We start from the raw sequence: 27001 nt of genomic DNA, 5'->3' as shown, positions 1-27001 counted from the left end.
TGTCCATGTCGGTGGTGGTGTCAGTGCCCGTGTCCGTGTCAGTGTTGATGTCCATGCCTGTGTCCACACCCGTGCCTATGTCAGTGTCCATGTCGGTGTTGGTGCCGGTGCCCATGTCCATGTTGGTGTTGGTGCCGGTGCCTGTGTCCATGTCAATGTTTGTGCCTGTGTCCATGCCCGTGTTGGTGTCGGTGCCCATGTCAGTGGCAGTGCTGGTGTTGGTGCCCATGTCCATGTTGGTGTCCGTGTTGGTGTTGGTGCCCGTGTCAGTGTTGGTGCCCGTGTCTGTGCTGGTGTTGGTGTCGGTGCCCATGTCCGTGTTGGTGTCCATGTCAATGTCCGTGTTGGTGTCGGTGCCCATGTCTGTGTTGGTATCCATGTCCGTGTTGGTGTCGGTGTCCGTGTCCGTGTTGGTGTCAGTGCCCATGTCCCGTGTCCCTGCCGGTGCCCGTGTCCATGCCCATGTTGGTGTCGGTGCCCATGTCACTGTCGGTGCCCGTGTCGGTGCCCATGTCCCGTGTCCCTGTCGGTGCCCGTGTCCATGCCCATGTTGGTGTCGGTGCCCGTGTCCGTGTCAGTGCTGGTGTCGGTGCCCATGTCCTGTGTCCCTGCCGGTGCCCGTGTCCATGCCCATGTTGGTGTCGGTGCCCGTGTCCCTGTCGGTGCCCGTGTCGGTGCCCTTGTCCCGTGTCCCTGCCGGTGCCCGTGTCCGCGCGGTGCGCGCGGGGCAGGGCGGGGCGGGCCGCGCGGGGCGGCGCGGGGCGCGCGGGGCGGGACGGCGGCGGCCGCAGCGCTGCGCAGGGCGGCGCGGGGCGCGATGCGGCCCCGTCCCCGCGGGCGCCGGGGCCCGGCCGCGGCGCGGGCCGCGCTCTGGCTGCTGCTGGCGGCGCTGGCGGCGGCGCCGTCGCGGCCGCACCCGCAGTGCCTGGACTTCAAGCCGCCGTTCCGGCCGCCGCGCCCGCTCGCCTTCTGCCGCCGCTACGGGGCCTTCGGCTGCTGCGACGAGCGGCGCGACGGGGCGCTGCTGCAGCGCTTCTACCGCCTCAGCGCCCGCCTCGACGGGCCCGCGTACGCCGCGTGCGCCGGGCACCTGCAGGACCTGCTGTGCCAGGTGAGCCCCGCGCTGGCCGCGGCGACACGGGATGCACCCGGCAGGAGTGGCTCTTGCAGCCCGCGCGTGGGGCACGTCAGCGGTGACACCGTGCGCGCTGGGTGCGCTGCGCTGCGCGCGGGTGCTTCCTGCGTGAGGCATGGCCTGGCTGCACCGGCGGGGCCATGGGCACGCCATGCAAGTGTGGGTGCATCGGTCCACCAGCGGGTGCCCCACCACAGCTTGGGTGCTTCAGCCAGGCTGTGCTCACAACTGCGGGTGCCTTGGCCCAGCCACAGGTGCCCTGGAGCACAGAGGGGTGCATCAGCCCGGGTGTTAGTGCATAAACATGGGGTTAGTGCGTGGACCCTGGCAGTGACGTATTGGCCAACATACGGCGGTACCTGGCGCTAGGTTGTCAGCCCTGCCGTGTGCTCCGTGGCGGGCCTGGGAGCAGCCAGCCGCCATCGGGCTCCTCACTGGGCTTAGCAGCCCCTGGCAGGCGTCCAAGGAGTACTGGGGATGTTGCTGTGCTGCAATTTGTGCGCAGCAGCACGGCGAGAAGCGGCTCCGTGGGCAGGTGCAGTGTCTGGACTCCCTTGCCCTCCCAAGGATAGATCTTTGGAGGTGGAGAAGACACTCAGGAGGGGACCTGCTTATGTAAAACACACTCCTTGGGTGCAGGGACTGCGCGGGGCTGTGGCCTGGCAAGCCCCGTGGCAACTGTCCTTCACACAGGAAACTTCCACCCCGGGCTCGTGCGCTGTGACCGGTTGCGCTGACACGATGATCACAGTCTGCAGGGAGCCAAGCCCAGACCCCGGGACAAGGGCTGGCCTCATATGTATGAAAATGCCCCTGAGACAGAGTGGTGGCAGCTCTGCACTGTGCAAGTGTAAATCTTAAATTAATTCAGACAGGAGTTTCATGTGCTGTGCTGAGGTGGGATCAAAGTGCCTTCAGAGCAGTCCTGCTTTTTGTGTTTTGCAGGGAAATCTGGTGTTACTGAAAGTGTATAGAGAAGGACAGCCCCTTTCTACAACAGCTGTTACACATTTGGCTTTTATTTTGTTCCGCCTTGTACTGAGTAAGTTCCTGAAACAAACTGTATTCAAAAGAGCATTTTTAGATAGGAAGCAAAAATTTAGCGGTGCTAGCTAGGCACTCGTTCTGCCTCTGGAAGTGATAAGTAAGTCTCCTGTGTGTGTCAGAGTTGTTGAAAATTTCTTCAGAGGCAGTGAAATGTTTCAGCGTGGAAGAAATGATTCACGGAAACGTTCTAGTGAGCTCTATGTATCATCAGCCCGAGACGTGGCTATAAATGGTTTCACCTCTGGGCATGCAAGCACAAAATGGAAGTTTAGGCATTACAAATGCCTCCAGAACACCCCTGCTTTCATTTATTCTTTCTATATAAAATTTATATCCTACACCTGAATTAATAAGTGCTCTTCTGTGAATTATTCAATACTTATATCTCCTTTTTGCTCATAGTTCGTGATTCTTCTCAAATGTAATGAAATTACTTTGACAAGTGTCTCTTTTTGTACTCGTGGTTGGGCGATCCTACCTTTTCTTACACTGCGACTCGTTACGCGGTGCTACTTCTGCTGCTGCGTGCCAGGATTTATGTGCTCTCCCCGAGCCCTGTTAGTTAGCTACAGAGAAGTCTGCAAAGCCCAAGTGTGCAGATAAGGTTCTGAAGAAGGCACCAGCTCATTTGAGACTGAAGCTGCTCGGTTTTATAATCACGTTTTAGTTTTATTGGTAGAATTTTGTTAAGTGCTATGGCTGTAGTCAGGGATGTTGTGAGTGCTGTTCGTCCAGTTCCTTAGTCCTTCATTCCTGATCCTTTGACTCTCATGCCCTATTTCCATCTGTTGTCCCTGATGCTGTTTTTTAACTCTTCTGTTTTCTTTTCCCTGGCTCCCTTCCTAGAGGGGATTTCTTATAGTCAGGCCTAAGAGGAGAAGTTAATACAGGCAGTGGCCATAAAAGGTGGTGTTTTGCAAGAGCGCACCGGGCTGGCCGCTTTCTGTGGTCCTTCCCCACCTCCCGTAGGGCTGCTGAGGCCAGCCCTGCCTAGTCCTTTTGCCACCCATGGGCTTATCCACAGGTTTGCCTAATCCTCCTCCAACATGCTGATACCATCTGCCTGTGCAGCCTCAGGTGGCAGCAAATTCCCAAAATTTGCATCTCCCATAAGGGAGGGCTTTATCTGTCTTAAACAGATCCCCTGCTAGTTTTGCTAAGTGCCTCTTAGCTTTAGTGTTGCCGGATCTGGGAATAGCAGGTCAGTGCTGGCCGTAGGCGGCCACTTTGTGATTTTGCAGACCTCTCCCTCAGGTTTGCCCCTTCCAGCCCCTTCTCTCCCAGACTTTCTATTCCCTCCTTGTCTGTGGACCGGAACAGTGGAAATCAACAGGGAGCATCTGGAATTATATCAAAGAAGTTGAATGTTTTCCTGAGAATGTGCATTGCTCCTCCAGATGGATAGCAAAAGTAAATAAGCTGTTGTGTGATGTGGGTGTTCGGCCAAATTCAGGCTGTTGCAGCTCCTCGGATAAACAACCAGTTTTGTATTCCTGGAATGGAGAGACTCGGTTCAACTACCTTGTTTTAGTTCTACTGAGGTATTTCTATCGTGTGAGCTTGTTCTAGTCCTGCTGAAGTTATTGATCGTCTGTCCATTAGTGTCCTTGCTCTTTGGATCCTATCAGCATTTAAAGTTAACAAACAAACCAGCGTCACATGTCATTTGGGAGTGCGTATGTAGATGCTCTGGTGATGCTGAGCTGAGCTGTGCTGAGCCACCATGAATACCCATGTGCTGCCAGGAATGTGGTAGGAATTGAAAAAGTCACCTACAACATAGACTGCTCTTCGAACTGAGGCTGAGGTGAACAATCCACAATGGCACAGGAACTGGGAAATCGTACCTCTGTGCTGCTGTTAATTCTGACACTGAAGCCAAGACGTTGCTTTCATATCTAGGATTTATTTGGGACAGGCTGCCAGAGAACCAGATACATTATGGGATGCAAACAGAGTGCTTGCTTTCTCTTAATGTGGAAAATCCCATGCACAGAATGACCTCTGATACAGCCCTCCCTTCAGATTTTCCTGCTGTCTTGTTTAAATTTGTGTTTTACAGCCAAAGTTTTCAGTCACAACAAAAGAATCAGCAAATAATCCAGCTCTTTTCTGTCCCTGGTGCCTCAGTGCTCCTGTAACTGAGTGGAGTGCTGTTAGCCAATCTGCGTATGTAATTTCAGTGTTTTGTGTCACAGGCAATCCCCTTTTTACCACATTAATTGCTGCTCATTTGAAGGCATAATAACCTTCATTTTGTAATGAATGCCTTGACAGTACAGGAGGAAAGCTCATTGTACACTAATGATCTGTTATATGGCTGCTCAGTTTATTATGGTACGTAATGGAAAATAAAATAAAATTAAATATTGTGTGTACTTATCAGCTAATTTAAATACTTAAGCATCTTGGATATTACATCTTTTCGGCTATTGAATATTTGTGTAATCTGCATTAAGAAATAACTCCCTGTAGATTTCTCTTTTTTTTTTTTCACTAAGCTGGTTTTGCTTGGAAGAAATGTCATTCAGGGATTAAAAATGTAGAATTTATTCAGGAAGGGTAGTTTTGCTTCCTGTCTTTCTTGCCTCTGTTATTTATCTATGCTATGAAAATAACTGAGTCTCCACTGACTCATATTACATTATTTGGAGAGTATTTTTGAGATTCTTGTCAGGAAGATGCATTACAACTGGAAAATATGGTATGTTTATTGCAAGAAAAAGCCTTTGCCAAGCAGGAGAACTGAGTCGGCCTGGTCAGATTTTAACTTGGAGGCAGTTTGGCTGGATTGCAGTGGCCTTTTATATGAAAGAAAAGGTTTCTAAGGACTTTGTTATTGGAGTACACTGAATTAAATAAATAAACTTGCCTCAGCCCTCGGGCAGAATTTTGGGGGCTGCACATTCAGCAAGCTGCTCCCAGAGAAGCCTGTCTAGACTCTGAGCATTTTGTGCTGTCTAAAATCTTGTACATAATGCAATAAATCTGAGCATCCCTTGTACAACTTGGTGACCCTTACAAGATTTTGAGATCTTGCTCAGCTTGTCCTGGTGAGGTGCCCAAAGCACCTTCCTCCTGGGCTGGCAGCTAAAGCAGCCGCCCGGGGCAGGGGCAGTGCAGGCAGTGCAAGTGTCCTGACACGGACGTCCCTCCTGTCTCCTCCTCACCCCACTGCTCCCGGCGCTGCTGCGTTGCTCTTAGAGCAGTGCTGGCAGCAGCTTCAGCCCTGCCAGCCTCTCTCCATCAGTCTTCAGTCTGGAGATGCAAGACTTGAACCTTCTCGGTGTAATTGCTGCAGTGCCATCACCTCCTTGGTTTCGCCACGGTGCTGGGATGAATCTGTGAACGAATAGAACGTCCAGGAGGGAAAAATACTTTTCTCCACTGAAGTGATGGAGCACGATGGGTGTCAGCATTGGGGCACTTTTCTTGAGTCAGGGGCTATGGTTTGAATAAATGAATGCTCACATGTGGAAGCCAGCTTTCACTGGGAACATTAGAGATCACTTCCATAAATACTGAGATAAACCCCTTTTCTAGGATCTTTTCCTTTTGTTAATATATTTTTCAGAATAAACCACAACATATGTTGTGATTAAGGTGAAATTTCTCTATTTAAAGTTGCTGTTCATCTGTTTTGAATCTGTTCCAGAAAAATATCCTGAGGTTTCTTTCCTCTCCCTTTCCAGGAGTGCTCTCCATATGCAGCTCACTTGTACGACGCTGAGGATCCCTCTACTCCCGTGCGGACAATCCCAGGGCTTTGCCAAGATTACTGCGTGCAAGTCTGGCAAAAATGCAGGTCCATTTTCCAGTATCTCTCTACAGACAAAGAGTTAATCGCCCTGGAGCACAACATGGCCAAGTTCTGCCGCTACCTGTCCTTGGAGGATGTAGACTACTGCTTTCCTCATCTCCTGGCTAACGAGAATCTCAACCAAAACCTGGGCTTCGTGACCGCCAACGCGGAGGGCTGTCTCCAGCTCTGCCTGGAGGAGGTGGCCAACGGGCTGCGCAACCCCGTTGCGATGGTGCACGCCAACGACGGCACCCACCGCTTCTTCGTTGCCGAGCAGGTTGGCCTGGTGTGGACCTACCTCCCCGACCGATCGCGGCTCGAAAAGCCGTTTCTGAACATCAGCGAAGCCGTGCTCACCTCACCTTGGGAAGGAGACGAGAGAGGTTTTCTAGGTATTGTCTTCCATCCTAAATTCAAATTTAATGGTAAAGTGTATGTCTACTATTCAGTTGAAGTTCGTTATGAAGAGAGAATCCGAATCAGTGAGTTCAGAATTTCTCCTGCTGACATGAATACTTTGGACCATGGTTCTGAAAGGTATTGTACACATGTTTATCTGACAAATGTATTTAAAATCTCAGAGGACAGCTTGTGCATTTTTCAGGACTACTAGCTACAATGAATGAGATTTACTTGGCTTAATATTGTTTTTATATTCTCAAGTCAGTTCATGTCCATTAGAAGTGCTGCAAAATGTAGGGCAGGATAAAAAAGGACAAAACGCACAGATACACTATGACTGGAATTCTAAATTTGCAAAGATAGAGTAGAACATCAAAGCTTCATTCTCATAAGGGCAGGTGCTCTGTGTTACAGAGGTTATTATAATAGAGAATATACACATATACACACAGTGCAATACGTATTGCCTATAGGGAGATAAAGATTTTGCTTTATAGAGAAAGGAATCATCCTCGTTGCTCTAAAGTGGAGCATCTTTGTAAGGTCTGTATACTAAATCTTTGCTGTTATAACTCTTGCTGCTGCAGGAGATGGACAGTGGAACTGAGGTACGACCTAACCATTTATGTGCACTTTTTTTGAAATACAGCTTTCCCTGTTTCTAAATTTGTGCTGGTTCTGAGTTAATGAGTCTGATCTTGCAGTTCATCCACAGTAGCATGCACAGATAATTAGAGATTTGTATATGGAGAACCACAAATCCACTCTTCTAAGAGAACTTTGGCTGGTATTAGTTTAAAGATTGTAACTAACTGTGTTACACAGAGTGCATTAAGTGCTTTCCAAAAACTCAGCACTGGATGATTATAACTCGAAAACGCATGTAGCCCGATGACAGAAGGGGGACACTGGTCTATATGGCAATTTTAACAATTTAACGTAAGTGGCCTTGTTGGTGACAGATAAAGAGAACTTTAAGGTGTTCATCAAGAGAGTGAGTGAGGAAGGTAAACCTGTGAATGGGTGGACCTCTGTGCTGCCTTGATGAAAAGTTATTGTGTTCTGCATTTGTAACGTTTCCTATATGTGCTCAACTGAAGCAAAAGCTTGTACAAAAACCCACCCCTGTGGTCGTGTTGTGCTTGTGTAGGCATGGCTCCCACTGACTTCATCGAAGACACTGTCCCTCGAGGTCCTTTGGCCTGACCACATGGTTTGCTTGAGCAGGAGGGCCACTGTCTGTGCACCTGCAGGTTTTCACTGAATAGCTTTAGTTTTCTTCAGTCTTCCTTGGGAGGACTCCAGTTTCTGCTCCTTGTGGGATCCTCCCGATGGCTGCAGTCTCTGTGTGCTCTTGCACAGCTGCTTTATTTCAGAAGTGATAGTTTAATAGCAGGGCTCAGAATAATTATGTATTACCAATGTCATTTTTACATTTTGCAATGTTTTTGGAATTGTAGCTGCCAGTACTTTTAGAAGGTGACAAACTCTCTGAAGGTGAGGTACTATACGTGATTATAAATAGCTATTTTTACAGATATGAAGAGACACTGCCAGCGTGAAATCTGGTCCTTTTAAAAGAACTGGAGTAAAATAAGCTTCATTTGTTATGCCTGGAAATTTTTACTGCATGTATTTGTGGCTTTACTGTTCTATCAAGTTATACCTTTCCACAGTTCACCTTTTCCTCCCTAAGAAAGAGATGCAAGATGAATAAAATAAGCAGATGAAAGTAATAGAGAATTAGATTTCACAGTGAAGGTTAATGTTGTTGATACTGCTTTGAGTAACTTTTGCCAAAATGTTAGGCTGATGATGATGCTTTTAAAAGTTCTTTAAGTTCATAAAGTACTGTATATATAATTCTCCTTTAATCTTTTCTTTTTAAGAATTTAACTGTTATTTAATGTTTGAGAAGTCTTCTGTGTCCTTGAAAGTGCCTGTCCAGATTGTGCCAGATGCTGTACAGATGCATAGATAGACTGCAGGGCTTTTGCTTGTAGCTCCCAATCTGATTTTGAACTGCAATGCCTTTTTCTTTTTTTAAAGTACAGCAAGGAGGAAGGAAGAGGCACAGGAAAAATAAAATTAAACATCTATCCTGTCATGTGGTTTTCCAGTTTCCTTATTACACAATCTGATGTTCCTGTAATCTAGAAGATATGTTGGAATTCCATAAGATATTGAAATCCGTTATGCCTAAGTAAAATTTCAGTAACAGGAATATTGAGAAAGATGTAGCAGGCTTGATCTGCAGCTATCCACATGTGTCAAGGATGCTAGTAGGTGTTACTCACTCCTTTGCTTGGGACATGTGCAATTTATGATGCTTTGTTGCTGTTTCTGATTAGGATAATCCTAGAAGTGGAAGAACCAGCTTCCAATCATAACGGAGGAGAGCTGCTCTTTGGAGATGATGGTTATCTCTATATATTCACTGGAGATGGAGGCATGGCTGGGGATCCTTTTGGGACCTTTGGAAACGCCCAGAACAAGTATGAGCCTCTAAAGCTTTATGTACACCATGTATGTCTCGTGCTGTCTCTCTGCTGGTGCTTGCTCAGGTGTGGGTGCTTGTAGTCCTCCGACACGACTCCTTCTCCAAAGAGGAGCTTATGGTAGTGTTTCTTTTCTCCTGCAGGAAACGATAACTCACTGAACCTCTCAGCTTTTTTTTTCTGAGATCTTTTTTTTATTTTCTGGCAAACAGAGGGGTGAGTGAAACAGGAATTGCAGAGCGATCCCCACGTTCACCTCCAAGCGACAAGCTGAGGCCTGCCAGGCATCTGGGCAGGGGAGGTCATTACCATCTGAAGGCTGCTCAGCGGCCCATGTCGAATGAAATGGTCCCCATCCAAGTGCTCGTGCATCAACGTCGGGAGCACAAAACCGCTGGCGCGGTTGGCACGCGCGCCGGCAGCACGGAGGAGCGAGGGAGCCGCGTGCGGCCCTGTTAGTCCCAGGTTGCTGGCCCTGCTGCGGCGCCCGTGCCGGCGCGGAGAGCGGCTCCAGCGCGGGGGCACCATCCCCTGGCAGCTGGTGTGAATAGTAAATTAACTTCAGCCCCAGTCCTGCCAGCTCCGGCTATTTGCCCATTTTTCTCCCGTGAGTGGTCTTATTCAGGCCAGCAAAGCTGGTCGTGTGCTGGTGTGTGGGAACATTGGCGGGATCAAGACCATCATTTTTTAAGCTGCTTGTGGGAGCTTGAGCACCCACAGCCTGCTCTGGTTGAGTATCCTGCAAAGCTACCATTAGTGCCAGAGCTCATCCATCTCATCCATCATTCCCTAAGAGCTTCCACGGGGTGGTTGGTTGTTTTTTCTCTGGCATATTGAGAGACTTGTGTTCTCTCCCTTTCTTTTCCAAATGTAGATCCACGTTGTTGGGCAAAGTGTTGCGGATCGATGTGGACAACAACGACCGGGGGCCTCTGTACAGGATCCCCCCAGACAACCCTTTTGTCGACGACCCCAGAGCTCGCCCCGAAGTCTACGCGTACGGCGTGAGGAACATGTGGCGCTGCTCGTTTGATCGGGGCGAGCCCCACACGAAGGAAGGGAAGGGCCGCCTCTTCTGCGGCGACGTGGGACAGAATAAATACGAAGAAATCGACATTGTGGAGAAAGGGAAAAACTACGGCTGGAGGGCCCGGGAAGGATTCAGCTGTTACGATAAAAAGCTTTGCACCAATTCTTCAATAGGTAAATATGCGTTTGGTTTAAATTACCTTCCTCTCCCACTGGGAAATTTTCCACACATACATTTTTAATTTCTGCCTTTGAAGGCTGGCTGCTTGGTTGCAAACGTACATTTTAAAGATGTAAATCTATGCAGTCTTCATCTAAAATGGAAGTGGCCTGGAGAAAAATATTAGAAGTCCAAATACTACTACTGTTGAGTTAGGAGAAAAATTAAATGTACTTGATATTGTGCTTCTGGACCATATATGCGTCTTCCTGGTGATCCTGTGATTTGAGAGACAGTTTCATCTTTCTCACCTGAGATAAGATTTCCAGGAGGAGCCAGAGCAGTTTGAAGAATTTGTAATTTTGTTCATAGCCCTGAAGTAGTGTCCTTATTTAAAAGAAAAAAACAATATATAACTGTAAGTTGACCGCCTAATATACACGCTGCTGCTTTACAAGTATCAGCACGTGCAGAATACTTTTCTTTCTTTTAACTAGCCAGAAAGAAAAGCACTATTTTTTTTCTTAACTTTTTAAACTTGGAGTCAGTGTATTTGACATCTCTCTGGACTCTGCTGCACGTGCTAAGGAAGAGCTGGTTGTGTTGCAAGCTCTGATTTGGTCCACGTCTGCAGTATCCCCACGCAGACTTGGGGAAGCCAATGAACTGGCCCTGATTTGCACTGGGATTCTGATTTTTCATTTTTCTCCTAAGTAAGTGAAGTGGTAATGATTGGAGGATTTCATTTAAAAAGTTGAGAGTGCAGAGCAGATTTTTTGTACTTCCTTTGCTGAAGCAATTCTCAGAGAGCCCCTTGGAAGCTCTCCTGCCTCCTTTAGCCTTTGTGGTAAGCACCTTGCTGAGCTCTCCAGGGTTTCGGGACGCTTGCTGAGGCCGTCAGAGAGCCTCTTATCAGAACAGTGAAGTGTCACAGCCCCAGAGTGTCACAGCCCATGTAAAGAGAGAAAGCACCCGCTTTAGCTGACGTGCCTGGTGCAGGGAGCCTCATGGCCATGGGCTGGCACTGACGTGGGGCAAGTAGCCCTGAACGTAGTCAGGACGTGACCGAATGGACGCACATTGAGCATCATGCCTGGACATTGGAAATGCAGGGCAGGGAGAAACACCATGAGGAAGGAATGGGCTGAGCACTGGCAGGAGGTACGTGTGTCCCCAGGGGGAACGGGGAGCGAGGACGCACCCAGGAAGGACCTCAGAGAGCGTCAAAAGGAGGGCAGCTCCCTCTGTTTTCCCACTCCCTTGTGTTTTAGCTTGCATTTTTCAATAGACGTGGCAATACCACATCCTGTCTGTGCCTTGCCATAAATATTTTATGGCTCTTTCAGGTTAAGATGAAACACAAGCTCTTGGTGCTGACAGAATCTGACTTGTCTTTGCATCAGCAGCCGGATCACCCATCACTGTTGCTCTTTTGCCACCAAAACAAGGCAAGCATCTGCATGGATGCAGTATGTCTAAAAGTAACCTCCAAGTTAATGGTAATAACAGCCAAGCTGTTTAGAAATTGTCCACTAATAGAGTCTGGTCACAAGTGAAACGCAGCCTAGGCTCTCTGAGCTAAGCCCGTCCTTGGTCTGCGCCACCAGCCAGAGGGGCTATTGAACAGTGCCTTGGAAAGGTGAAAGGGGGACCCAGTTTGGCTCCGTCAGCAGCTGATTTAACCAGAAGATGGACAAATAAACCTGTTTGTATCCTGACAGCCTCACACGAGCTATATAAACAGCCATTCTGCGTCATACAGCAAGCCACATGTCTTTTCACCTTCACAGATGATGTGCTTCCGATTTATGCTTATCCACACAAAATGGGGAAGTCTGTTACGGGAGGCTATGTCTATCGGGGTTGTGAGTCTCCAAACCTGAATGGCCTGTACATATTTGGTGATTTTATGAGCGGGTAAGTAGTTTTTTGGATGCTTGCTAAGCTGTACCCCAGCTGACATCGTCTTTTGATACTGCCTCTTGTTACCGGTGCTCTTGCAGGCTAAGCTTTGTTGGCTTTGCTGCTACATACTGGTTAGATGTCCTGTACAAAGCCCAGCTGCTTAATTCAAGGGACTCAACATGTTGTGCTTTGTGTAATCTTTATTCCATGTTGGGGCACGGCAATGCAATCTTCATCTTCCAGCAGCCACAGATGTTGCTGATGTTGCTGATGCACAAGATGTCAGTGCAAAGGAAAGGCTGGGGACAGGAGGTTTGATGAAAACCCTGAAAATCATATTAAAATAAAATCTAGTGTATCCTAAAGAAACCTCCTGTTTCAGCATTTCCAGACACAGAAGATACTTTAAATTGCCCATTAGTGGATCTGATACAAACCCATGATGGAGCAGGAGACACTTATTTTCCTTCGCCTCCTCTCCCCAGCTCTACCTGTATCTCCTGCACTTCAGTGCAGATCCTCTCTCCTCTTGCACTTCAGGTGATCCATGTGCCCCCTGCTCGAGTCAGATTCACTCGTTGGCAGTTCCTATTACAACTAATTTGAGTACAAAGCATCCTTTTAATTTTTCTGACTAATGTCCATAAGCCTTCGTCCTGGCTACTTGATGCAGGTTATTTTTGCCTTGCAGCCGGCTGATGTCTTTGAAGGAGAACCACGCTACTGGCGAGTGGCAGTACAGTGAGATCTGCATGGGCACGGGGCAGACCTGTGTGTTCCCGGGGCTTATCAATAACTATTATCAATATATCATCTCTTTTGCTGAAGACGAAGCAGGTGAGTGGTTAGTGTTATCTCACTTTGAGCCGTTTGCTTGTGGTTGCTCATCAGAGAGAGCTCCTTCTGGGAGGCAAGTGACAGAGCATGAGTCTGTTGGTCTTTAAAACACCTGTGGGTTTTGCTCCCAGCTTCACTCCAATACCAAACCACTAAATACCACCAAATAAAAATACCACCAAATGCTCTTCCTTGGGTACCTGGGGCCCACACAGTGACTGAACCAGCAACTGGGAGAGGTGATTCCCTGCCTGGCTCATGAGGTGCAATTTGTGCAAAGTGAGGGCAAATGCATGAAAACCTGACTTAGAAAAGAAGCTTCAGGCTTCACTGTGAAATGCCTTAGGCTCTCGGAGGCTGGTATGCTGCTACTGAAGTGAGAGGAGCGTGATGAAACAAGCTTGTGCTTTTGGCTAACAGAGAAATCTGTTAATATCATTAATGGATATTGGAAAGCCAGTAAAACAAACAACTAATTATGAACTTGCTTGTAGTGGCCTGGGATTTTTGCACATCTCAGTGTGGTGGAGTGACAGCTCTACTTCAGGTCCTGAATGAGGCATCCGCCAAAGGCTGCGGATCCAGGGATTTTTGCATCACTCTGGATTTTGCCTCATACCGGACTGGGAGATGTGGCCTCTGTGAAGTTTTGCATGTAGTTAGCTGTACTTTTAAGACTTGAGACATTTTACCTTCGAGGAAAGAATTCCTGTGACTTGCAAAGGAGGAGATGAAGAAGCCGGAGTGAACGTGTTGGCACAGGCACGTTCTTACTACCAGCCCCGAGGAGGGGCGAGCGGCTGCGCCGTCCTTCCCTGCAGCCCCCTCCTGCCTTGGGGCCGTTCACACATGGTTTGCATAAATATAATAGAGGTGGCTGGAAACTCGGGCCAGGAGTCTGTTCTCGGGGAGTTTTTCAATTTATTTTAGTTTGTATTTATTTTATTTCAATGGGAAAAAATATTGATAGCAGTTCAGTGAGTTTTCTTTATCCTCAGTGACCAGTCTTGCACCTTTTTGCTGCATGGGGAGTCTGTTTTTTTGAGTTTATCATGCCATTTATTTTAATGCTTATAATTTCTGCCTGATAATTTCCAGGAAAAAAAGATGGAGAAGTGCACCTTCCTGCTCTGCGGGACACACTGCCAGGAATATTTCACATCACTATTTGGACTAAGGCTGCTCCTTTTTCTTTTCTGTTCTCCTTTGAGCCTCCTCCTACCCTCACTTAGCAGGTCTCAGTTGTCTCCTTAGCCCAACTCCCCCTTTTAAGAAAAATATTTCAATTTTTTTTTTCTTTCAGCCTGATCAGCTTCCCCGTCCTTTTTCATTGCACCGCACAAGCACTTGTGCTGGCAGATGTGGAAGGGGAGCGCCGGAGGGACTGCTTGTGCTGCCAGGAGCGCAATGCTGGCTTCCTCGGCACAGCCGGAGCAGAGGGATGGAAACCCCGTTAAGAGAAAATGCCTCAGATAAATAGTGATGGAAATTGTCTGGCTGGAGGTCCAGCCCTGCCCGCATGGCTTGACAGAGCTGCGGCAAGTTCACATACCTTTTTTGTGAGATACATCTCACTTTTGAGCGAGCTAGGGAAGCAAAAGCAAAATATGTTTTTCTTCTGTAATTCACCCCAAAGCAGCACTTAATCAAAAGGAGCAGAAGACAGTTGTAAACAGTATTAATTTCCTTTCATTATGTTTTGACAAATGAAATTCAGGGTTTGATTATTTTGCATTAGTGAAGTTGAAGAACACAAATTTGACTGAGATGACAGCTAAAGTCTGGACAGTGGAAATTTGTCAAAATAGTGTTTCATAATAATATGTTACTGTGCACACTCACTGGGCATTTTTTATGCCATTGGAATGCATGTGGCCCTTCATTACTCAGAAATATTCAAACCCAGATATAAACCCATGGGGTTTGCTTTGGAACCAGATATCCCTGCTTCAGTCTCAGCTTTCTTGATGCTCTCTGGCCTGCGAGGCAGAGGTGGTGCCTTTGGGCTGAACAGTGCTGAAGCTCCATGGAAAGTGCTCATGGCTGTGTGTGTTTGGTTCTCTTTCCTTAGGGGAGCTTTACTTCATGTCTACCGGCATACCAAGTGCTACTGCTCGTGCTGGAGTGGTTTACAAAGTGGTGGACACCTCTAGGTAGGAGATGTTCCTATGGCAAAGCTCAGCTTTGGTGCTCTGGGTCTGGGCTCAAATGTGGTAACTGATGTTGACCAAGGAAACAGCCCCTTTGTCGAGCCAGGTCTAGGAATGGCTGGAGCTGCTTGCTCTGCTCCCGAAATCATTAGCAGCTACATTGACCAATGTTCACCCACTGGTTCCTTGTGTGGCTTGTCAGCACTGTGCTGGCTGGGAGATTTGCTCCTGAAAGCTGGAGAAGTATCTTATGGGTGACTTGTCTTTCCCAGGCAAAGTTTCCTGAGGTTCCTGTCTGCAATGAAGCAGTTTTTGTCAAGGTTTTTTTCTCAGTCCTGCTCCATCACTCATGAGAGCCCCATGCCCACAGCTACATTTGAAGATGGCCCAACATGAGCTGTAGGGCTGTCTTGGGCAAAGCAGAAAGAATACTTAAAAAGTCAAAAAATTACACTTTTTTTCTGTGTTTTAGTTCATGTCCAAATCACTGTCCTCTCCAAGACTGTTGTTACTCCCTCTGAATCCAATGTGCTTGTAACTGAGACTGGGTAAGGCAGGGAAAAATAGTGTTTTACAGGAAGACTTACAGCTTTTTTTTTTTTTCCAGCTTCCTGTTTATTAAACATTATTATTACTGGCCAAATCCCAAAGTACTTTCATCTAGCTCTGTAGAATGAGACTTTGTAAGCTTTTGCTCTTTTTTTTTAATGCATTAAAGTTACCACTTTAGCCATCTGAGCATTGTTTTGAAGTCAACTCACTTTTCTATTTATATGTTGGAAGCAGCCCCAGAACTTCCTCATTTTTTCCTCTGACTTGTCCTCTGACAGTAGCATTTTCCATTACCTAATGCAGTGGAATAGTTCCTGTAAAATGTATGTCGAGGCCTGCATTGCACAATTTCTACAAAAATAAAAAAGCAGAAATGAAAAGACAATCATAAGCTTAAATTTAAAAAGAAGTCTCTTTAGTAAAGTGTGGAATATAGGAATAGAATAGGAAAAAGAAAGAACTTCCAGGAAAATTTATAAAACTATGTAATGTCTCTATGAGAGTGGTCAAGAGACAAATTCTTTGTTTGTGGACAGAAATGCAAGCTATGCAAATTGCACAGGAGTTATGTTTTCCAAATGGAAGTAGAATACCATTTTTGAAACAGTTTTGGAAATCTTGCAAAAAACCCTGCAGATGAGCAAGACAACCATGGCAAGAAAAAGCAATGAACTCATTGTAACTTCGCAGGAGCAAAATGTACTTCTATGACAGACAAATTTCATTCAAAGTAATGTGTCATTTTAAGAGAAAGCCTCTGTAGGAGGCACTTAGGGTAATAATGTCTTGTTTGAAGTAATGCATTTTTGGAACTACTAAAATGATACCTCACTGACAGTGACAAATCACAGAACTCTTTATTTTCCATAGAAAATTTTTCACCTACCTGTGATAAAAGGAGAAGTCTTTTCTTTTTCCTTTATGTTAGTAATATATGGATATTAGTGTGTCATAGTGCTACTCTTAAGACAGCTTGAAAACTTGTGCACATATGATTTTGGTATCATGTTCAATATATATTGTCTAGCTTTATGATCTCTATTTTCAACTTGATTAATCTCCTTCTGTATTCCTTGAGTCTGCCAATTTTTTTCTTTTTTTTTCTTAATGGATTCATCAATGGCAAGTGAAAACACAGCCAGCAGACTCCATTGACTGGTGAAGATTTGGACTTTGATCAATGGAGATATGTGGTTGTTTAATTATGTTTTCTACTATAAGAGATTATTTGGATCATTTAAACAGACTTTTTTATTTATTCGCTTCCCCCCAATGAGCATTAGTAGTTGAAAAGCAATTGGAAGCAAGGGCTCATGACGCCACTGGAAAGGAATTAATTGTTCGCCGTCTGTGTCCCTTTTTTTTCACAGGAGAGCACCACCAGGAAAATGCCGAGTTGAGCCTTTGCCAGTGAAAGTAAAAAGCAAGCTCATAAAGTTTGTGCCAAAGGAGAGTAAGTGGCGTTGTTGCTGCTTCTTATGTTAGTTGGCAGTGACTATGAACTCAGAGCTTGTACTATCTCTGGATGCTTGGAGACCACCCAGAATGTCAGTCTTCCAAGTAGCCTCTAAATTTTTGCCAGGTGTTTTGAAGATGAGGAGTTTGCTCACATAATCGAGGATAGGAGTGATTTCCTTGCTCCTGTCCAGATGAAACCTTCTCTGTATGCTCTGCACCTATACATTTTCACGCTGCAGAGTAACAGGGCCCTTTTATTAGGCACAACATGGTCTCCTCATAAGTGTTTTAGTACTGAGATCCTGTATGTGGCTTTTTAGTAATAAGTGATTTTGCAGTGCCTTATGGAGTATGGAGCACTTTGGGAGGTGAAGGATACGGGTTGGGAAATAGCTCATTGAGCAAGATGAGGTCTGAGTCACGGCTGTCTGTATGTAAGAGAAATGTGATGAGAAAATGATCCCAAAAGACTCAGCCTGATCAGCTATTCGAGTGAACTTTGGTTTTACTCAAACCCCCCAGGGAATTTTGATTGTTCCTTACTGAATGCAGTATTGTGCTGCTAAAACTAGAGTAGGAAAAGATGTCGATGAATCTGCAGCAAACCAAGTGCTCTTTATGCTAAAAGCAAAAAACTAAATGCCCTCATAGGTTCCCAAAATTAGATTTGGCAGTATCTTATTTCTTTTCTGCAATGTATTTTATTTACACACATTGTGCTCTAACAAGCTTGCAATTAAGTTAATATTACTGCAGGAACATTGAAGTTTGTATACTCTTATTTAATTTTTAATTATATTAATTGTGTTACGCTATATTTGAATCATTGACAGCTCCTACAGCTTTGACTTGGTGAAGGAATGAGGGCACTCAGCACCTTATGAGATTAGATTTCTTAAGGTGGAACAAACAAGGCTAATTATTAGCTGCTGACATGCGTTTGGAAGTACTTCATGTGCAAGCTCTGCACACAGTTTTCAAATGATATTAATTTTGCTCATGTTCAACTAGTTCTGTCTCTGTTTTTTGATGTGGATTACTTTCTATGCAAATCTCATAATTCAGTTTTTTAAAAACATGTAACCAAATCTTTTTATTTTTTACTTAGCTTATTTCTTTTAAAGGCATACTTTTATGGCAAATTAAAACCTAGAAACAGTGAGATAGATTCCTCCAAGCAGTTCAAGAACTAAATTCAAGTTTAGGTGAAAACCAAGCATGAACATTTTAGTTTAGAAGCATGAAAACAAGGATGTGTAGCAGTAAGTATTTTGTTGTTTTGGCTAGTGTTTATGGTGAATGATACATAATTACCAAAGCGTGCAACTTATGTTAATTGAATGAATGCATTTTTTGGAGATGTATTTAATAAATAGTTTGAGGATAAATAATATATAATAACAGCTCCCAGGTGACCATTAACTTTCCTGCAATCCTACATATCATTATATGATTTCCAGAATTGTTAACAGCTTTGCTAGGTCCATCAGTCAGAGATGTGCATGGATCAGACTTGCATGTGTTTTTCTTGTTTTCAAAACCTCAGCTCCAAGAGAAGGAAAGACTTTTCATACCATAAATAGAATATTTGAGAGGCTTTTCGATAAAGTAGGCTATCCCAAAGCTTTGCCTTTTGGGACAATGGATATTAAGTAATGTTAAGAAGGCTTTGGTTGTTACATTTTTTCCTGTCCCTAAACTGCAAAGCCAATGATGAATGAGAGTGAAGGATAAATCTAGGATATAATTCAAAAAGTCGTAGTGTCTTTGCAAATGCATATGGTACTGTCACAACTCAGCTGATTATGATTCGGAGCAATTCCAAATTACTTCTTTTTGACAAGCTAAAATACATTTTTAAGCTAAAAATAGAGTACCTGTGAACAATAAACAAGTCCAGTGACGCCTGGAAACTGTGACAGTAAAGAATTTTAAGCTCTTTAGAGTTCAAGGCTGTTTTCTTTTTTTTTTAAAGGAAGAAAAACACAAGCCCAAATCCTGTTTCATGTGTTGTCCTGGCAACCCCGTTCCTTTTGCATATTCCAGTCACCAGAGAGATCTGCTTTTTTGAATGCCCCTGATTCCAGCTACTCTGAATAGAGCATGCGGCACAGTGGGGAGGCCAGAGCTCTTGCGGCCCTTGCTGACAGCGCAGTCATTAGCAACGAGGAGAATAGCCAAAATCGTGCATGTCTCCAAAATGCCTTTGTGCACCTCTCCAAGGGGGAAGCTCCTCTTCTCCCAGTGAAGCTCTAGCCCTGACATGATAGCGTTGCTGCAGCCGTTCTGCCTGCAATTGAAATTTGGTAACCTTGGAAATTTGGTGATGTTTTTGTCTTGGGGCAGAGGAAAGAGCCTTGCTCGCAGGCAGCAAGTGGTGCAGGCCTCCAAGGAGATGTGTTTAGCTGAGGAAACACTGGCTCACCAGGAACGTTGCCACTCCCCAACAGGCTCAAGGAAGCAAAGACGAGGGTCAAATAAGATGAAAGCTTTTAAGAGCTGTTTTTATAGGGTTATTTTCAGTTGTTGTCAGGAAATCGCCACCTCACGTTTGCCTCTGTCTCTCCCCCTGACAGAGCTGATAGTGGAAACCCCCACACTGAGTCTGGAGACCCCACCACCAACCACCACCACCACCACCACCACCACCACCGCGGCCCCCAGGCCCCGTCCGGGCGGCGGCGCTCGGCGAGGGCAGCGGCGGAAGAAGAAGAAGCCGTCGGGGCCCCCGCGTGACGGCGCCGTGCGGCTGGCCGGCGAGCGGGGCCCCGAGCGGGACCGGGGCCGCGTGGAGGTGTTCGCCGAGGGCCGCTGGGGCACGGTGTGCGACGACGGCTGGGGCGCCGCGGCGGCCGCCGTGGTGTGCCGCCAGCTGGGCTTCCCGCGGGCCGTGCGCGCCAGCAAGAAAGCGGAGTTCGGCGCGGGCAGCCGGCTGCCCATCCTGCTGGACGACGTGCGCTGCTCCGGGCGGGAGCGCGGCCTCCTCGAGTGCGCCCACGCCGGCCTCGGCACCCACGACTGCACCCACGAGGAGGACGCGGGAGTTGTGTGCAGCCGCCGACGGGAGGAGGAGGAGGAGGGTTGGTGATGTTCCGGTGGGATGGGATGGCCTTTGGATGCGTCCATGGGATGGATCTGTTTCCTGGCATCCCCTTCGGAGCAGCATGGGTGCTGGGCACGACGTTCCACTGGAGGATGTGGCTTCCGCCCCAAGCACTCAAGGTGTCTTGGTTTCCTCTGCTGCTCTTATCTGCACTGAGGGGAAAAGTAAGGCCAAGTAGTGACTTGAGAATGTCCCAGAAGGGACAGGGTTTATCTGTATTTTTTATTATTATTAATATTTTTTTTCTATGGGAAGGGGAAGGAGAAACCCCTCAAACATCATCACAACAGATTAGAAAAAAATAATCCATCCTTTTGCCCGGCCGTCTTTTTAAATATAATACCAGGTTTGCCCAGCCGTGCTTCACAATATTTAGCTGAAAATAGAGAAGCAAACGTGGCCTCATTTCACCCCTTCTTAGGCCCAGTTGGGCACCGCTTTGCTTGCTCTGCCGCTCGCAGCCCAGCGCAGAGACTCACACGCTGTGGAAGGCAGCCCCTTTCTTTGCCAAATCCAAAAGCAGATTTTTTTTTTGGTAAGCTTTCCATGCACTTATTTAAAGGACAATGATTCTTCTGTAATACCTTATGTTGGTATAAGCCTATTGGTTGTCAAAGATAATAATTGAATAATTTAGAAATAATAATGGAGTAATTTAGAAAAAAAATCACAGACAACTGCCTGGGAAGCATTTCTGCTGTTTACACTATTTTAAATGAAAAATAAGACCTCTTTGCACATGCACAGAACCATAATCCGTTGTAACCTTGAAAACACTTTGTGCCTATTTCTCTGCTTTCTCTGGCATTGTGCAGCCACACTCTTTTCCATCCAAATTTTAAAGGTGTGACCAGACTCGATGTATTGGAGTAAAAATCCTGCAATAACGTTTTTAAAGGAGAGCTTAAAAAATCTCATTTTGTCTGAAATGTGTTTTTCACCTCACTAATAATTGGATACAGATGTTTCCCTCTTTTGGGGTCTTACTACCATGGGCAACATTTTACCTGTTAGTTTTTCTAATGTGATAAAGATACTGCTTGCACAAGAACCATGAGAAAGACAAGAGAGAGCAAACGTAAAATGAATAGTGCATACAGCAAAACTCATAAGCAGGGCTCGGTATCTCAAGATCTTAATTTGGGTATTTATTTTAATTTACAATTTCAACTTGATGATGTCCTCTTAAATACAAAATGGTAAATGAATTTGTTTTAAATAGTGGACTGGACTGGACTTTCTGGTATAACCATTAAATATTTCTTTTTGATATTGAGGAAATATACTTGATATTCACCATCACTTTCCAGGTTCTTATATATTCTTTTTGTGATCCAACTATTAGTTACTCTTCTCCCACGTTAGCCCATTGGAACCTCCTGAGCAGCAGCAAAGGCCACCTAGTTCTTGCCTGCTGCTGGTTTTGGCTGCCACCAGCCCACAGCTGACGATCACTTAATGGCATAGGCTCTGTTGACAGATTAAAGCATATGGAAACCAACCCACCAGGATCAACTGCTGGCAGCAGAGATGCAGCTGGCTTTGCAAATACAGAGCTGTGCGCCCTGGGTGTATAGTGAGGGTGTTATGGGGGTGCCACATAAATATCAGAGGAAATATTTATTGGTAGAGAAAGACAGAGACTTGCAAATATCTCTTCTTCGTCTCCAAGGTAGATTAGCTATACGAAGAACTCAGTTTTCTTTCACTTGCTCACATTCTGGTGCCCACAGGCAGCCTGAGCATCTCTGCATTCTGCAGTATAGACGCATCCCTAGGCAAAAGTTTGAATGTTAATAGGCTTACTGTGCTCTTTCCAAAGGATCGGAGAGACAAAGTTCCCCACAAATTACTTGGGCACAGCAGAACCCTCCTTAGTTACCCTTCAATAACTAATAACTGAGTTCCAAATTTATATTTGAGGAATTTATAGTTTTTCTGTTAAACTAGTAAGACTCCAAGCCTGCTCTATGCATGTCGGTATTTTGCTCCTTTTTGCATGACCTCCCTGAGGAGTTTTGTGTCTAGGCTTTACTGTGGGGCACAAGTGCAGCCATCCCACTGCCTAGGGCAGTGTTTTAACATAGCCAGGAAAGCAGTTAAGATGGAAAATTGCAATCATTCTTTAACAATGACAATTGAAATAGAGATGCTGTTGTTAAGGGAGATCTCCAGCGTTTGGCTGTTGTAAGCATTGACATTGAATAGCTTATTCTTCAGGGGCGTAGCCCATGATGACTGCTAAGCTCCTGGACCTTCTTCACTTGCCCGCTGTGTGCTGGAAAGTTTTAATGACAGAGGAGGGTCCACTTGCCTCCCCCAATCTTGCAGCTTGGTTACGTATGAGCTGGATGACAACCAACTCAGGGGAGATGTCACTGCAAACATCTGCCTGTGGCAGTGCTGGGTAAGAAACAGTTGAGTCCACCAAAGATCTTGTTTTTCAAAGGTGCAGCTGACTCCTGTAGCCAAGCAGTGAAACTTACTGCAAAAAATGTGAATGTGAGACAACAGCACCACAGCACGCTTCGAGCTTGGCTGTGGTGGGTCCAATGGCCTTGGAAGGTGCTGATGACCAGCACTGCTCTCGCAGACCTTCTTTGGCACAGCCAGGCAGAAGGAAACCCCAAGGGTGTTCAGGTGATTAAGCTGGCAGGCTGTCCCTCGAAGGCTGGGCTCGGGATCTGCACCTGAGCTGCATCCCCACAGCATGTCTGATTATTATCACCTCCTGTCTTAACTACAAGCTGTAAGGAACAGCTATGTTATTCCTGTTTATTGGCTTTCACGCAGTATGAAAGGAGTTTTGGAGAGTTTGGAGAGTGTATCACAGAATCACAGAATGCTTAGGGTTGGAAAGGACCTCTAGAGATCATCTAGTCCAACTCCCCTGCTCTATCAGGGACACCTAGAGCATGTGGCACAGGGTGGCATCCAGGCAGGTTTGGAAGATCTCCAGAGAAGGAGACTCCACAACCTCTCTGGGCAGCCTGTGCCAGGGCTCTGTCACCCTCACAGTAAAGAAGTTCTTCCTCATATGGAGGTGGAACTTCCTGTGTTTCAACTTACACCTGTTACCCCTCATCCTGTCACCGGCCACCACAGCGAAGAGCCTGGCCCCATCCTCCCTAAAATCACCCCTCAGATACTTGAACATATTGATCAAATCTCCTCTCAGCCTTCTCTTCTCCAGACTAAACAGGCCCAGCTCGCTTAGTCTTTCTTCGTATGACAAATGCTCCAGTCCCTTAATCATCTTCGTGGCTCTCCGCTGGACCCTCTCTCAATGTCCTTCTTGTACTGGGGAGCCCAGAACTGCACAGAGTACTCCAGGTGCGGTCGCGCCAGAGCTGAGTAGAGGGGGACGATCACCTCCCTCGACCTGCTGCAACGCTGGCAGCACGTCACCATGTGAAATGGTTTTGGCGTGCAGGGAGGCCAGGCACTGTGTGTTGCACCCTGCCGCCTGTACAGCAGCAGTTTTACTTACAAGCAGTTAAACAACCATATGCTCTGGGACAGCTGTTAATAGATTGAGTTTATCACCTGGGCAGGCAGGGCTCCCTCTAGCCATGAACAGGAATAACTGGCATGTCAGAAAGTTAGAGCAGGCAGTCAGAGAAAAGGTAGCACTTAGGAGGTAAAAGTGTTCACAAAACGAACAAACAAAACTTTTGCATTGAGAAAGTAGACAAGAATATGAATCTGGGACCCCAGGAAAGATTGGATGCACACATGTGGGAGTATTTCCGAAGATTCCCTTTGGCTACATCTGACCTACTAAATGAACTAGGAAAACACATGGAAACATTTCCTGGTATTAACAATAACTGACCTGTGCTGTTTAAATCCTTTGAGCAGCCCCCAGCATGTTTTTGGCCTAACCATTGCATCGTCCCAGGCTTTGCTTGGGAAGAGCTGAGGGAGAGGAAACTACCTGGAAACCCCTATCACAGAAGAAAGATCTAGGATTTTTTTTTTTTTTTTTTTGAATCTCGGTGATGTGCTGTGCAGGCTGTGAGGTGCCGGTGAACATGACACAGCCATGTGCCCAGTGCCAGACCAAGCTGGAGTCCTCACTTGTCAAGGGCTTCCTTCCGTGTCAGCACTTGAAGATAACTCTGATGCTCCCTGGCAGGTTCTGTGACTGAGGGAGGTGACACTTGGTGACGTAGTTGTCCCAGTGTCAAATGGAAGGTCAAATTTTGTTACTAACTTGGTGCCACTTTTCTTTTTTTCCTGATAATCTGGCTGAAATAGTGGGTGGTTTTCTGTTTCCAGAAACTCTATAACACACCTGAGGAGCCTTGGGTTGAATGGACTTGATCATAATTCACACTGTTACAAATAACAGTAGAATTTGGTCTACTGCTTTACACTGTATATTCATATACATATATAAATATATATACATATACACACATATGCTGAGAAAAAATATATAATTATTTTGAAATAGAAGTAACATTGTTAATAGCTGGATTTAAAACAAGATCATCTCTTGTAATTGTGCTGGTAACACAATTTAAGTCCCTATTTTGCAGTATTATTTATAATACTGCAATTTGTCTTTTGTAATAAAAATAACTAAATATTTAAAATATTCATCTCTTTTTTTTTCTTTTTTTCTGTTCAGTATGGTGTATGAATGAATAGAACTGTAAGGACATAGCAGCAAACATCTTCTTGAATATTGCGGATGATGAGTAATAGCAAAGCAATCACTAGTTGTTCCAGGGGAGGTGGTTTAAGCTCTCTCATATTTTGTAGAATATTTGGTATGATCTTACTGTAAATAGGTTCATCTGCTTCAGTGCTTTTCACACCAGCTGTCATAATAATAGTAGGAACAAGGAGATCACATGTAATTACTTGGCCATCAGAATAGCAAGATGGGTTTGGGAGGTATATTTCAATGAATATTTTGAAATCTGCTTATATTCTTTGCACAGTGTTCCACTGAGCTGGATAAGTGTCTGCTAGTCTTGTGAGGTGTTAATTCCATGTTGAATGATACAGAGAATATTAATCTCTCTAAACTCTTATAATATTTTAGATTCTATGGTAAGCTGAGTGGTTTGATTTTGCAATCACATAGTAAGAAAACTTGCCAGAATAAGTTTATGTATGTCCTGAATTTTCCAGTCCTTGGAGCAGAGAACTTGATCTTTTGCACAGTTAAAAAGAGCTGATTATATGCCACAAAATACTGGCTATGCAAGACTGAAGCCGTCAAACAGATCAGGAGAGAAGATGTGCTGTATAAAGGCACACTGAAAACTTTTTGTCTTCACTTAAACAGAATGTTTGGATTTTTTACAGCTGCTGTACAAAAATCTGCATTCCTGCATGATGTCTACATAATCATCATATTAAAAATATTAAAAGTATTGGAAACTGTATGTATTTTTAAAGATTTATCATATGCTATTTGAATGTTCCCATAGTCAGCAGGGCTGCAAACCATTGCTAGTAAACACCTAACCATTTCCTCAACAGCTGATGTATGTTTACTAGCTGTATGCCATGAAGAGCCCTGTATTCATTATAATTTGATACTTTTCTTGTTGATGATTGTGTAAAATAATAATCCAAAAGCATATATAGAACAGTGGTGGTTCTGGCTGGGATTTTTCAGATCCTGAAGTGTGCTCAGACACGGCATAGTGTCTGGGTGCTGATTGTGAATGGGTAGAAAGCCTGCGTAGCTCAGCCATATCTTGGACATCATTATATCTCGAGGTCTTAACTGATGGGGTGCAGGGAATGCCCATGTGTGGGATTTCCCAGCGTGTGGCAGAGCTGCCAGAGCTGGACAGAAAGAGTGAAGTCCCTAAACAACAGCTGGTCCTCAGAGTCCACCTGGGCAATATTTCTGAATGGGAGAGGATGTACCTGGTAAAATCAGCCCCTAAATTTGTGCCTCCATTTGCAAAGGGTGAGATGGCTGGTGGTAACCCCATACCCTATTAATTCCATATGGGCCTTTAGGGGTGTGAGGTTTTAGCCTGTAACTTCAACAGAGTTGCTAATTTAATTGCCGTGTGCAGTTAATCAGTAGCCTACAACAGATGGAGCTACTTCACAATAACATTAAGAGCTTTTTATTTAGCAATGAATTTTATTGTCAAACCCACAACTGCCCCAAGATACCCAGCCCCCTGAGTAATCACATGCTGCAGAGCTGGGAAGTCATTTCCAAATACAGGAGATGCCTATGTCATATCTTCTACCTACTTTCCTCACATACAGACTGAATGATTTTGGACGTCTCAAGAGAAAGGAATGAATATTTTCAATACTAATGACTATGAAAAGACAAGAAAAAGCGGAGTTTTGAATAATCCTATGTCATATGCATCTTTCAAATTCACCTTGTAGCTTTGCATCAGTTAATAGTTGCCGTGTCTCTCCTCTTCTGTTCTGTTCCCAAGTGTCTCTTGCTCTTTGTACTTCTGGGAATGTGCAAGTTGGCGAAATGTCCATGCAATGGCAGTTCAGCCCTTGGCAGAAAAGCAACAGGCAGGGAAGTTCAGCAGGTCCAAATCTCCAGTGATTGTTAGTGCAATGTATAGGTCCCAGATAGCTAGATAATAAATACAACAGTGACTTTGTACCACGTCCTTCAGTCAAGGGCATAGAAACATGTTAGAATACAAACAGAACTTTTTTATTAAAGCTTATCCTTAAAGCCAGAATTATAATCTCCAATCTATCCAGACTGAATACTTATGAAAGGGGAGTTTTTGACTGATAATTACATTTGCATGAGAAGCTTCATTCTGAGAGCCTGTCCATTCTAATCAGGGATCAGAAAGATATTACATGGACTCTCTATACCATCAAAATGTACAAAATGTCAAATATTTTACCACATATTAAATACTCCCTGTGAGCTGCTCACAAACAAAGCCAAAGCAGAA

General features: G+C 45.4%; 1 protein-coding gene across 1 annotated transcript; it reads left to right on the top strand.

The window, feature by feature from the left end:
* The first annotated feature begins 817 nt into the window (after nt 1-817).
* Nucleotides 818-20063, top strand: HHIPL1 (HHIP like 1). The gene is made up of 9 exons (XM_088539758.1): nt 818-1111; nt 5875-6521; nt 8738-8881; nt 9759-10087; nt 11864-11990; nt 12670-12815; nt 14887-14968; nt 16888-16970; nt 19552-20063. Exons 1-9 carry the CDS (start codon nt 818-820, stop codon nt 20061-20063), a joined length of 2364 nt encoding a protein of 787 aa, XP_088395884.1.
* The last annotated feature ends 6938 nt before the right edge of the window (nt 20064-27001 follow it).

The sequence above is a fragment of the Tinamus guttatus genome, unplaced genomic scaffold (assembly GCF_059628265.1).
Source record: "Tinamus guttatus ecotype Peru unplaced genomic scaffold, ASM5962826v1 Tinamus_guttatus_pri_ptg000048l, whole genome shotgun sequence".
Classification (NCBI taxonomy): Eukaryota; Metazoa; Chordata; class Aves; order Tinamiformes; family Tinamidae; genus Tinamus; species Tinamus guttatus.
Note: the sequence above shows the minus strand (reverse complement) of the source record. Positions and strands in the feature narration are given on the sequence as shown.

Coding starts and splice junctions, on each gene's coding strand:
- HHIPL1 (XM_088539758.1), top strand. CDS start 818: ATGCGGCCCCGTCCCCGCGGGCGCCGGGGCCCGGCCGCGGCGCGGGCC. Junction 10,088..11,863: donor TTGCACCAATTCTTCAATAG/GTAAATATGCGT, acceptor TCACCTTCACAG/ATGATGTGCTTCCGATTTAT. Junction 12,816..14,886: donor TTTTGCTGAAGACGAAGCAG/GTGAGTGGTTAG, acceptor CTCTTTCCTTAG/GGGAGCTTTACTTCATGTCT.